This window comes from Phocoena sinus, chromosome 19 (genome assembly GCF_008692025.1).
Source record: "Phocoena sinus isolate mPhoSin1 chromosome 19, mPhoSin1.pri, whole genome shotgun sequence".
Taxonomy (NCBI): Eukaryota; Metazoa; Chordata; class Mammalia; order Artiodactyla; family Phocoenidae; genus Phocoena; species Phocoena sinus.
This window is the reverse complement of record NC_045781.1, coordinates 25349673-25363082: the sequence shown is the minus strand read 5'-3', so window position 1 is coordinate 25363082 and position 13410 is coordinate 25349673. Positions and strand designations below refer to the sequence as shown.

The 13410-nt window shown below is 42.5% G+C and overlaps 1 protein-coding gene across 4 annotated transcripts in view; it reads right to left on the bottom strand.

Moving 5' to 3' along the window:
- The window catches only part of HEATR3 (HEAT repeat containing 3), a 37162-nt gene extending 24685 nt beyond the window's left edge, over nt 1-12477 (bottom strand). For 3 of the 4 annotated variants that reach the window (XM_032613782.1, XM_032613784.1, XM_032613783.1), the window contains exons 1-7: nt 12184-12477; nt 11868-12040; nt 9583-9670; nt 7568-7680; nt 5277-5386; nt 2665-2805; nt 883-1160 (exon numbers count right to left, since the gene is read on the bottom strand). In XM_032613782.1, coding sequence (XP_032469673.1) covers nt 883-1160; nt 2665-2805; nt 5277-5386; nt 7568-7680; nt 9583-9670; nt 11868-12040; nt 12184-12318 — 1038 coding nt within the window. In that variant the 5' untranslated portion in view covers nt 12319-12477. Of the gene's footprint in view, nt 1-882; nt 1161-2664; nt 2806-5276; nt 5387-7567; nt 7681-9582; nt 9671-11867; nt 12041-12183 lie in introns of those variants that run through there. The other variant, XM_032613785.1, reaches the window with a different exon arrangement.
- Nucleotides 12478-13410: the final 933 nt, after the last annotated feature.

Sequence of the window (13410 nt, the reverse complement as noted above, 5' to 3'; positions counted from 1 at the left end):
TCAAACACTATAAACCAGGGACTTCCCTGGTGGCACAGTGGGTGAGAATCCGCCTGCTAATGCAGGGGACACAGGTTCGAGCCCTGGTCCGGGAAGATCCCACATGCCGTGGAGGAACGAAGCCTGTGTGCCACATCTACTGAGCCTGCGCTCTAGAGCCCGCGAGCCACAACTACTGAGCCTGCATGCCACAACTACTGAAGCCCGCGTGCCTACAGCCTGTGCTCCACAAGAGAAGCCACTGCAGTGAGAAGCCCGCGCACCGCAACGAAGAGTAGCCCCTGCTCGCCTCAACTAGAGAAAGCCTGCGTGCAGCAACGATGACCCAACGCAGCCAAAAATAAATAAATAAATTTATAAAAAAACAAAACAAACAAACAAACAAAAACTATAAACCAGTCTGCAAAAACTACAAACCATCATTAATTTTCATAATCACCCAACCTCCTCTGATCGCCAGTAGGGGGTAAATGAAAGTTTGGCTTGCTACTTTGGTAAGGCTAAACACTAAAATAAAAGAGACAAGAATGCAAGGGACAATTCAAGCAAAGTAAAAATTCCTTTAGTTTGAAGACAGTCTGGAAGAGAATGTGTAACTGAAGTGGGAGATGACCACATGTCTCTGAAGTGCTGCTGCAAAAGTATCGGTCTACCCCATCTTTCAAACCTTCTCTGTATAAAAGTTTTGTCTTAGGACATTTTTTTTTCTCCTTTGGGAGATTTCTGAGTTATGAGTTAATGGGAAAACATGACTTTTTTTTTTTTTAACGGAAATTCACTTTATAATTAACTTTGCTGTAACATTTTCCTACAAACCTTAGGATACCTATTGAAAGAAAATAGCTGTATTAATCCATGTCTGAAAGCATCAATCCGACTTACTGGAAGTAAATCTGAAATGAAAGCTTTCCTTCTGACTTTCCTTCTATGAGGAATTTCTTCCATCTCATCATCCTCAATCAAATCATCACCATTAACATTCTGTAATGTGTCCTCAGTCTCTGCAGCAGTTTTTATCCTTTGAGTTTCGGCCTCCTTCATTTGAAGAACCGTTTCACCAGCATCCATTTCCAGAACTTCAGATAAGATCTTTAGTATGGCATTTATGATTTCTGCCTGACTCTTGGATGGAATAATGTCCTTTAGATTCCAAATTGTGCCTGTGGGAAAAAAAATGAGCATAAGGACAAAGAAATCAACTGTGAAATCTTTTATTAAATACAGTTTCCATGAGAGTGGCTCTTTAAGCTCAGGTGTAATTTCAAAAAATCCCGATCCCACTGCCTTTGTTCAGTTTTTATTAAACGTCGAAAAGCTTTGCACTGAGGCAGCTCCCTTTATTACAGCAGTCCTTCACAATCGTCTCCTTTTCTTGGCACACAATGCCTTGCTCTGATACACCAGAGAGCAACAGATCAAGAGAACACCGATCAAGTTTCTTTTACCACGACAAATTGAGTTGCCTGGCTTTCTTTCATCTTAACCTGAGCTGCTCTCCTAAGCAGCTTCTTATATTCCAAGAGTGGAATGGAATGCACTAAAATTCCAAGGTCTCACAGACAACCAGAGAGCAGGTTCTTGGTTTTTTGCTTATGAAACTAGAATAGCTACCACTAAGTAGTTAGACTAATTAAAAAAAAAAGTGACGGTTAAAATAAAAATCATTCCTGGGTATATATATTCAAAAAGAATTGAAAGCAAGGACTCACATGGACATCTGTAGAACCATATTCATAGCATTATTCAATAACAAAAAGGTGGAAGCAAGCCAAGTGTCCATCCACAGATGAATGGAAAAACAAAATGTCATATATACATACAGTGGAATATTATTCAGCCTTAAAAAGGAAGGAAGTTCTGACACATGCTATAACATGGATGAACCCTGAGGACATTACACTAAGCGAAATAAACCAGTCACAAAAAGAAAAATACTGTATGATTCCACCTATTTGAGGCACTAGAGTAGTCAAATCCATAGAGACAGAAAGAAGAATAGTAGTTGCTGGGGGCTGAGGGGAGAGGGAAGTGGAGTTGTTTAATGTGTACAGAGTTTCCGTTTTGCAAGATGAAAAGTGTTCTGGAGATTGGTTATATAACAACGCGAGTGTACACTGCTTAACTATACACTTAAAAATGGTCAAGATGTTAAATTTTATGTTATGTGTATTTTATCAGTTTAGGAGAGAAAACCACCTCTCAAGATAAATTACCCGTGGAAGACCAAAGGCAAGAGGAAACTATATAATAAGTTTCCTACTACTTGACATGTCATCAGATCATTTCTTCTTTCTGTATTTAGAAATTCTGGGGAGATGCATTGCGGGTGAAGATCTTATAGGAAAGTGAATGGTCATTTCTTAGATGCCTACACTACAGTCAACTTCTGAACTCACTGGTTCATAAATAAGAGGGGGTCCTGACAACAGCATTTTTTATCAGACAACAGTAGTTTGTTAAACTAAAAACACATTTAATCTTAGAAGGCTTTGAAACTATGCAGAACCACTTGAATTAAGGGTCTCCACTAAAATATTAAAATTTTCAGAACAGACTAAGCACAGAAAGCCCTGATGTGGTGAAATGGGGGAATAACTTTGTCCCCCATCTCTACCTACTACAAGTTACTAAAAAAGCACACTATCACATATGGCTAAACTTTACCTGCCACCAATGTCTTTAATAGAATATATTCCATGGAATTGACAGGAGAAAGCATTGCTGATTCCAACACATGCAATGCTGGGGCACTGAAAGATTTCAGTAGCTCTGGGTTATCTTCGGTCACCGTCTGCAAACAATATGCTATAAAGACAAACATCAAATATTTAGAAAAAAATGAATTCTGCTAGGATAATTTAAACCAAAATAACTCATCAAAAAACATTTGCATCTGTACAAGTTCTTTGCACACAGGTAGCTTTTGTAGGAGATATACGCTTTCCCTCAAACACGGAACATGCAAATGAGGCTTCCCAAACTATCAGAGGTATAAAAGACCTTTTTTCCTTTTTTCTTAATTTCTAATCCTTTATAAAACTATACTTTTAAAAAATATAATTTAAAAGCCTCTTAACCGCCGTGACAATGTGGAATTACTATAAACATTTATAAAGGTTTAGCCTCTATTTCTGTACTCATCGCAGACCAGTAGCAAACAGCCTGCAGACCAAACACCAGTGCACTGACAACACTCTCAGGGTAGTTCTGTTGTCAAAGACAAGCCCTAGGTTTGGGAACATTCTGGTTTCGCTGAAATTCAGCACGACCTTAAAAGTTAGAGTTATTTCTGGTGAAACGTATTTAAGGAAAAAAGTGTTTTATATAAAAATATGAGCAAATTAAGAGATGGGTAGAATATTAATAGACATATGATTTACTTAGCACTTAACTGTTCTCTGGCATTAGAACAAGACAATGGATTACAACTTGTAAATTAGAAATAATTAACTGAAAGTATAAAAACAGTTGGGACTGCATGAAAGGTCTGACTGAAGCACAAATGAGGAAGCAAGCCCAAATCTGTTTTCTTTGAGATACTGTAGACCATACAAATCCATTTCTTTCCAGGTCTAAAACTTCCAAAGCAGATCGTTCCCACCCAAATTAGTAGTCAAAATACACGCTATTGCTGTGCTCTATTTTGGTTTCCAAAATACATTTATATATAAATCCATATATATGCATATATGTACATATACATATATCCCAATGTAGTATTTTTTTCATTAAGAGACTAATTAAACTCACTTTAGCGAAAAAACAAGATAAGTTGTGATTGCTATGACAACACAAGCTCAAAGAAAGCTGTATTAATACATAGGATGGAATCTCAGAATTTCACTTTACTATATGTAAGCCGTGCTTGATTTTCAAAACAAAAGTAGTTTGACACTTGTTTAAAAAATCATGAACCTAGGTAAGTGCCAAGGAAAACACTGCTATACAATGCAAAATAACTTTATTCTGATCCATTTTTTTGAAGTTCTTTAAAAAAGTTCTTTAGGAAAAAAACTAAATAACCAAATCTACAAATCTTAAGGCCCCAAAACAGAAGTGAAGTTTCTCTTTTAAAAGCTATGAACTGGGCTTCCCTGGTGGCGCAGTGGTTGAGAGTCCGCCTGCCAATGCAGGGGACACGGGTTCGTGCCCTGGCCCGGGGAGGATCCCACATGCCGCGGAGCGGCTGGGCCTGTGAGCCATGGCTGCTGAGCCTGTGCGTCCGGAGCCTGTGCTCTGCAGCGGGAGAGGCCACGGCAGTGAGAGGCCCACGTACCGCAAAAAAAAAAAAAAAAAAAAAACTATGAACTTTCCTGAAATTCTCTTATTGTAATAAAGACTTACCTCTGAGACTAAAAGTCACCTACCAATGTCCTAGTTCGACTGTTTTTAAAATTCTCATTTACTCACAAATCTCCCCTTTGCTAAAGATTCCATTTTGAGAAACTGATTTAAAAATTTTTCTCAGTAGTATTATTCCACTATTATTTTTTCCTTTTCTGTTCTATGTCCACTAGAGCCAAGAGAAACACTGGTAAGGGGAATACACTTCAGTAAGTGGAATAAACTTGTCCTTGCCAGGAGAAATACACAGTTAAATAAAAGGACAGCCAGATGCCTATATTATGATGGGTAGAAAAAAATGCTTTTCACCCACTATTTCTCCACTTGCCCCCAGAGTTCTGCTGAGCCACCCACCCTCTGGTTTCTGTCTCCTCCACCTGCTGAGTAAGGGTCCCCGGTGGCTCTCTAACCCCATGTACAGAAGGCGAGGGAGCCAAGGCAGCTGAAGCTGCCAGACTTTGCTTTCCCTGTCTGGAAGGCAAGCAGGCCTATGTGAAATTCCAATCACTTATTTTCCTCTCTCAAAAAAAACACAGGTTATCAGAAGTATTCTTCTGGAAGTATGAGATAGTGGTACAAGCCATTTAAATAAGTCTACATTCCAATTAACTATGGCTCAAAGGCCTGATAGCTGTGGGTTACTGTTTCTCGGCAAATGGGAGATGAAAGCTTCCAGAATTAATAAAGCTTCTAAGAATGGTAGTATACTAGAAACCACATACGCTCACATAATTACTTTCCTCCCTCTCAGGGTCAAGAGCGGGAAAACTACATGAGTAAGTAAAGCATTAATCACAGACTTTAAAAGATTCGGAATAGAACTCAGCTATGCATTTACATACAATGAGGAAAGAAATCACTCCTGTAGAATAAACATGCTATGTCTGAATTAAAAATTTTGAATAAGGCCACACATACTTTTCTTCACTTACCTACTGAAATAGCCAGGTCAACATTGGTGGAAAACCTACTTAAATACTTTAATACAATCTCCAAACACCCTTCTTTGTTGAATATAGATACTGCTCTACTACTGCATTCACTAAATTGAAGGGGGGAAAAAAAAGTTTTACTATTCACATTTTAACATTATCAACCACAGAAATTCATGAAAAAATAATTAGGCTTTGTAAAAGAACCAAAGAGTTGTAGTCAAACACCCACCATTTTTATAGATGAAGAAACCAATGCCCATTCATAGTCACTGTGCAGGAACACAACTGGCTATCTGTATTTTCTTTTAGCCAATCTCTTTACCCGCATGCCAATTTCCTTACAGGAGGTTAAAGATGGAAGAGAGCTTAGAAATCATTTACTTCAATTCCTCATTTTGTGGGTAAGGAAACTCAGACCCCAAGAGGTGAAGTGATCTGTCCAAAGATCACACACTTTGTTACTGGTCTTTGGGTCCAGCTTAACTTGTCTTTCCACTGTATCACAGTAATAATAAATTAAAGTAAGGATAAAAGGCCTCTATACTTATCACACAAAAAGTACAAATTTAAAAGAAAGTAAAATTAAAATTTTATTCATTCCATCTAGACTCTTATAATTTTAACAGAATTTGTAGATTGCAACAGAGAAATTGTTATAATAAGTATTTTTGAAATTACACTACTTTTTAATAAAAGAATCAGAATTAATGTTATCAGTGTTATTAATTAACATATATGCTAAATATAGGGTAAACAGAGCTGATTATAATAATTTTTTTCCTGGTTCCAGAGAAGAATATTCCTCCAGACATACCATATATACACATGACAGACTAACAGCTAACAGAGCTGACTAAATTCAATCCTGCTGTCTAAAGATAAACTATTTTCTGTTTGTGTATCCATCTATCCATCCATCCATCCATCCATCCATCTAGCTACTGCAACACTGCCATGAACCTCCCCTCAAGAAGCCCATAGTAAAGTAAGGTATAGTCAGGAAAATAAAGCATAAATGTGTTAAGATAATGGGCACTCAGGAAAGAGAGATCACTGTGGAGACCATTTTTTCAGGCACTTTTCAAAGAAAACTTTTTTTAAATTTCTGAGTTCAACAATTTATATATTAAAGTTATCTGAAAAACAGCACCCACTAGCTTGCTTGAATAAGGCATTTCCTCAAATCTGATCTCTCCAGTTTTCCTGGTGGAATGCATCCACTAGTTTAAAATGAAATCATGGTGGCGGGGACGGATAAATTGGAGGATTGGGATTGACATATACACACTACTATATATAAAATAGATAACTAATAAGGACCTAGTGTAGAGCACAAGGAACTCTACTCAATAACTCTACAATAGCCTATATGGGAAAAGAATCTAAAAAAGAGTAGATATACGTATATGTGTAACAGATTCACTTTGCTGTACACCTGAAACTAACACAACATTGTAAATCAACTATACCCCAATAAAAATTAAAAAATAAAAACTAAAAAAAAAAGAGAGAAATCATAGGCAAGTTTGGATTGCTGTGTAAGCAGCTTTCCAGGATCCAACTTAACCTTGTATTCTATGAAGTACCTGTGCTTTAGGTCAGAAATAATCATCACTGCTGACTGAAAATAAGGAAACGACAGATTCTTGCTAGAATCTGGCTAGAAATGTGAGACAATAAAATGGCATAGAAAAAAAGGCAGGTTGTGTTTCCAGCCATCTCCATTCCTAAAAGCAAGTCCACCCACCCCCACCCCTACTCCCACCCTCCCCCGCCCCCGGCCATTGTTACAATGATGGAATGGAGCGTGGCCTTCTTCCTACTGGGACCAAAGGAGCTCTTCTCAGGCATCTACTTCTCTGTCAAATGGCACCTGCCACGGCAGAGGAGTAAAGCACCCACTGAGGTCTGTGGTCCCTGTCTCATTCCAGATGCCAGGCCAAAGCATCTACTGCACTGGAGGCTGGCTGGCTTGAAGACAACTGCTCCTTAAGGTACATGGGTAGTGGGGGAGGAAGGAGGTGCAGTGGGTACTAATGACCATGATTCCTCTTATTTTTGTCAGCAGCAATGACTGGAGAGAAGAGCTGTAAAGCAAAAAAGGACGTAGTGATGCTACGAGGAAAACGGCTTGGGAAGGACAGTTGATCTTAGGTCACTTGATGAGACCTCCGACCAAGCACTAACATCACAGATTTACACGCCTACCAAAGAGAACAGAGATTCCCAGAGGGAGCAGCAGCCTCAGGAGCACTGAAGCAGGAGGCTGCGTCTGGAAAGCATCTTACCACATATTCCACAGCACGTTTACGGCCTCATTGGCTATGTTTTCAATAGAATTTCTGTTCTGATCTTTTTTTTCCGGTGGAGACATCTCATTTGAATCCAGTCCAGTACTACACTGAAATCAAATACCGTGATTAGTACCTTTGTTCAAAAGAATAATTAAACAGAAAGACAGTGAAGGATCACACAAAGTAAACATCAAAAATGATAGTGGTTGCCTATCTGGGAAAAGAATCTAAAGAAAAAATAGTGGAGATATGTATATGTACAACCGATTCACTTTGCTATACGCCTGAAATAAACACAACATTGTAAATCAACTATACTCCCATAAAATTTTTAAAAAAATGACAGTGGTTAACAAGCCCATCAAATTCTCAAACAGTACAGTTCCTGTAACCCTGCGCCCTTCTGGCAAGAAATACAGACAAGAAAGGTTCACAAGTCACTGTACAAACTGGATAAAAAGCATTTCACATTTTAAGTGAAAATGTAAAATCAATACAAAATATTTTATCTAATGTGGTAAAGATAATATATAAGGCAAAGAAAAGTAACACATAATAAGAGCTAACATCTATACAGTACCTTCTTTGCGCAAGGCTCTATTCTAAGCACTTCATGTCTGTTAAGTCATTTAATCCTCACCACAAACCTATGAAGGAGATGAACTCTTATCCCTAATCTCCTGCTACAAATAGGAAACAGGTACAGAGAGCTTGCTGAAGGTGTAGCTTAGTATCTAGCGAAGTGGGATTCAGATCCAGGCATCCTGGCTCCGAACTGGGTGCTCTGAACCACTCTGCAGTTCTGCCCCTCCTAAAATCCACGGCACTCTCTAAAGCAGGCTTCTTAATCTCGGCACTACTGACATTCGGATGGGATGATTCTTTGCTGCGGTGCACGTGGCTGTCATGCACAATGTAGGATGTTCAGCAGCATCCTTGGCCTCTACCCACTAGATGCCAGTAGCAACCCCTACTCCAAAGCCATGACAATCAAAAATGGCTCCAGACATTGCTAAATGTCCCCTGCAGGGCAAATCATCCCTAGTACAATCACTGTTCTAAAGGGAACAAGACAGACACCTCTCATCGAAACTGGATATCCTTTATATGGCCTCAAGTGAAAATTACCCATCAATACAGAAGAGTGGACCAGAGGCAAGGCGGAGGAAGAGCTCCTTAATCCCTGAACTACATCATGCAATAAAGGTGGCATGATATTAAATCTGAGAACATAATCTAGTCTTCTCGGCAAATTCCTAACGTCTGCGCTTCAGCTTCCTCATCTGTAAAACAGGAATAACACTACCTGCCAAATAGGACTGCTCCGAAGATTAAGTGAAATAATACACAAGACAGCACCGAGCACATAAATAAGCAACCAATAAGTACAAATTATTTTCATCGTATGAAGTTTAAAGTCTAAAGGAGTCAGTCTATAGTTTTAGGAAGGTCTTTTCTAACAAGCAGATAAATAAAGGTAGTGGGGACAAACTAGAGACTAGTATCTGTGATGAGATCAGTGTTTCCAGGAAAGAAATACAATTCCTATAGAATGTTTTGAGGGAAGACAAAATAACTAACACCAAAGTACTTAAAAAGCAAAACAGGGACTTCCTTGGTAGCACAGTGGTTAAGAATCCACTTGCCAATGCAGGGGACATGGGTTCAATCCCTGGTCCGGGAAGATCCCACATGCCGTGGAGCAACTAAGTCCGTGCGCCACAGCTACTGAGCCTGCACTCTAGAGCCCACGAGCCACAACTACTGAGCCCTCGCACCTAGAGCCCGTGCTCCGCAACAAGAGAAGCCACTGCAATGAGAAGCCCAGGGACTGCTACGAAGAGTAGCCCCGGCTCACCGCAACTAGAGAAAGCCCGCGCGCAGCAACAAAGACCCAACGCAGCCAAAAATAAATAAATAAACTTATTAAAAAAAAAAAAAAAAGGCAAAACAAAACCCCAAACCGTCTGAGTGTGTATTACTAACAGCGACCTGGGAAAGTGGCATACCTCTTTCAGCAGTGCGACCAGCGGAGTCATGATATCCTTGGTCACCATGTCATCACAAACTTCGAAACCGCCACAAGCACTGAGATTTCTACACAAGAAGTTTAAAACAGGTTTTACTTTCAGACCACATGTCACAAAACATATTAAGCGCTCAAGTTTATTTCTATTTCTACCCATACTTAAGGTTTCCCGGAAGAAATCGCTTATGATTCCTGTAAGATGTTGCACAGCCAATCCACAGATCTCCACCTATGCTGATCCTTGCTCTACATGAAGTAAACAGATGTCTCTGTCTTGTAACAGCTTAGTTTTCAGGACTGAGACGATACACAGGGAGAGGGAAGACTTCTCTTATTTAATGTGAATCAGTCATGGCCTGATCTTTTTTTTTTTTGGCCACACAGCCTGGCTTGTGAGATTTTAGTTCCCCGACCAGGGATTGAACCCGCACCCTCCGCAGAGAGAGCACGGAGTCCTAACCACTGGACTGCCAGGGAAGTCCCCTGCCTGATCTTATATGAAGGGAACTTTTCTTGGAATCAGGACTTCCAGGGTAGGAAGGGTGAGGCTATTGAGAAAGACATTCCCTTGAAGCAATCCTAACTAAATTTAGTTTTTTTTTTTATAAATTTATTTATTCATTTATTTATTTTTGGCTGTGTTGGGTCTTCGTTTCTGTGCAAGGGCTTTCTCTAGTTGTGGCAAGCGGGAGCCACTCTTCATCGCGGTGCGCGGGCCTCTCACTGTCGCGGCCTCTCTTGCTGCGGAGCACAGGCTCCAGACGCGCAGAGCTCAGTATTTGTAGCTCACGGGCCCAGCTGCTCCGTGGCACGTGGGATCTTCCCAGACCAGGGCTTGAACCCGTGTCCCCTGCATTGGTAGGCAGACTCTCAACCACTGCGCCACCAGGGAAGCCCTAAATTTAGTTTTGATTGGAAAGACAGTGCTTGCCCTCTGAGTGCACAGCACTGTGCTAGGCACTCAGGATATGAAGCCTCACCACCTTCCAGGACCTCTCAGTGTGTGTATGCTTTGGGGGGAGGGTAGGGCTTTCCACACACTGTTTCCTCCATCAAGTGGTTAATCCCCACTCAACCCCCAGATCTCACCTCAAACATCACGCCCTTAGGGTTTTCTTCCCTGAACCCCCAGGTATACCTTCTCACAGCATCTTTTGTAAATATCATTGGCTGTAATTACACACTTGTGTGATTAATTGCATAATGCCTGCCTCCCTCAATACTGTAAGATCCATTAAGGACAGAAATTATGTGTCTTGTTCACTGCCACATGCCCACGACCTAGCCCACTGCCTGGTGCACAGCAGGCCCTCAATATATACTTGCTAAATCAATGAATGAAACAGAATAAATAAAGACAGAGCTATGAAAACTACGAATATTAACTTTACTCTTGCCCCCCCTACAGTCCATTCTCTGCACAGCTACCAGAGTGGTCTTTTGAAAAGGTAAATTAGACCAGTCACTCCTGCTTAGAATAGGTCCTTTAGCTCTACACCACCGGATCCTTATCCATCTCTCCAGCCTCAACTCTTACAATGCCTGCCCTCCACTCTATTCGGCCACATAACCTTCCCATTCTTTAACCATGCCAAGCCCTCTGCTGTTGCTGTTCCCTCTGTCAGGAATGCTCTTTCCCTTGTTTGTCCACGCCTGGCTCTAGCCTCCAGAGCCAGGAGGCTAGAGTTCACAAATGTCATCTAAAGATCACCCAATTTAAAGTAACTTCCCACCCCCAACTCATCATCCTCTTGGTTTCTCCATAGCACCACTTACGATCTAATGTTATGTTTCACCTGTTTACTGGTTTCCTGTCTGTCTCCGCATCAACACGGGTTCTGTGAAGGCAGGGATCTTGGCTGTCTTGCTCAATGTCCTGCCTGCTCAAAATCTACCGCACCTAGAACACCTGGCATTTATACTGGAAGAGTTCACTGAACCTCAGGACCCCATGGAGGCTCCCTGGAGAGGGTACAACGTGCGCTAGGCCTTGAGGAGAGGACGTTTGACAGGTGGCTACTGCAGGTGAAGCAGCAATGCGTGTAGTCCGGGGCTCATGGGGTCCTCCGGAGTCTGAAGCCTGAGTTCAAATGCCCCCCTCTGCAAACAGGAGAGACTCTGCAGTTCCTGGCCCTCCCGAGCTGCCGCAGACAAGTGCACTGAGGATGAAGCCGATTAGCTACGGTGCGTGGCACACAGGAGGCGCCAGCTGGACGCCGTAGGCCCGGATCCGAGGCACCACGCCGGACCCCATTCCCTGCTCACCTCAGTGCGCCAGCCGCCGTCTCCCTCACCGCCAGGCTGGGGTCGAGCAGCAGCGGCCCGAGGCGTCGCACGGCGTCCCGCCGAGCCAGGCCCGGCAGCGCCGGCCGCTGCTGCACCAGCCGGGCCAGCCCCGCGCAGGCGCACTCGCGGACCTCGGCGCTCGGGTGCTGGAGCTGCGGGAAAGAACAAGTGTCAGAGAGCAGAGCGCACGCGCGGGGACGCGGCGGCAGGGGCGTGTGGCGTTGCTGGGGGGCTCCGGGCGAGGCCTGCCCCCCCCCCGCCCCTCCCCGCACGGCCCGGCGACCCCTCGCCTCACTTTTTCAAGCAGCTCCGCCGCTGGCCCGTCGTCCTCCTCTGGCTCAGTCCCGTTCGCCGCCGCCGCCTCGGCCTGACAGTCGCCCGTAGGGGAGAACTGAGGTCGCTTGAAGCGTTTCGTCCGGCTCTTGCCCATTGTGAATTGCGCTGGCGGGAAGACCGAGAGAGGAGGGCAACAGCAAGACGGTGGAGTCTGCTCAGCTGGCAGCAAGGTCTTGCAGTCTAGGGGTCTATGCACTACTGTTCAGCTGGGCCCGATGACGGCCCGAGCCCACATGGGGAAGCAATGCGCGTGCGCGTGGCGTGTCGGCGGCGGAGCGGGGTGGTGGCTAGCGCGGGGAGAGCGCAGGCGTAGAGGGGAGGTTGGGCGGGCCCAGACCTTGCGGAGGGGCGTGTTTTATGGGTTTTCTCAGGAAGGGGAAGGCTGGATTTGAAAGGTAGAACCGACTCCGCCTCCCACCAGCTAGTGACATTTATCAAGTTACTGAACTTGCCAAACCTTTATTTCCATAATAATCAAATGCGATTAAGGGTGCCTAACTTGCCAGGTTATTGTGAGGCTTAAAAAAATATTATGTAAAGCGCCTAACTCCAAGCCTGATGTATGCATGTAGTAGGTGCTCAAAAAATATTAACCACGATTTTATTTTGTGCCTAGCACAGCTCCTGTCACAGACAAAGTCCCTATTTGATGGACTCCCTAAGAAGTTACTAAACCTTCCTGCCTCAGTTTCCTCATCAATGAAATGGGGATACCAATAATATATACGTAATGGAGTTGTTATAAGGATAAATGTGTTAATGTGTTTAATATGCTAAGAACAGAGACTGGCACATAATAAGCACCATATAAATGTATGGTTGAAACTTTCATTTAACAAATAACAAAAGGATTCTTTCACAAATATTTATTGAGTACCAGGTACAGTGCTGGGCATTGGGATAAAACAATAACCAAGACAGATATGGACCCTGTCATTTGTCTTTGTCCTTATGGAGTTTACAGTTTAGTGAGAGATGTGTTAAATATATAATTATGTAAGTATTTAATTACAGTTGTGATAAGTACTCAGAAAGAAGAAAAATACAGGAGAATCTCCTGTAGTCTTTATAATTACATGCATTTATGGAGCACCCAATAGATATATAGCTTTCAGGTCACTAATGTATGGGAGAAAAGTTCCATCCCATGGCAACCCTACCCTCAAAGAGTTGACTGTCTAGTAAA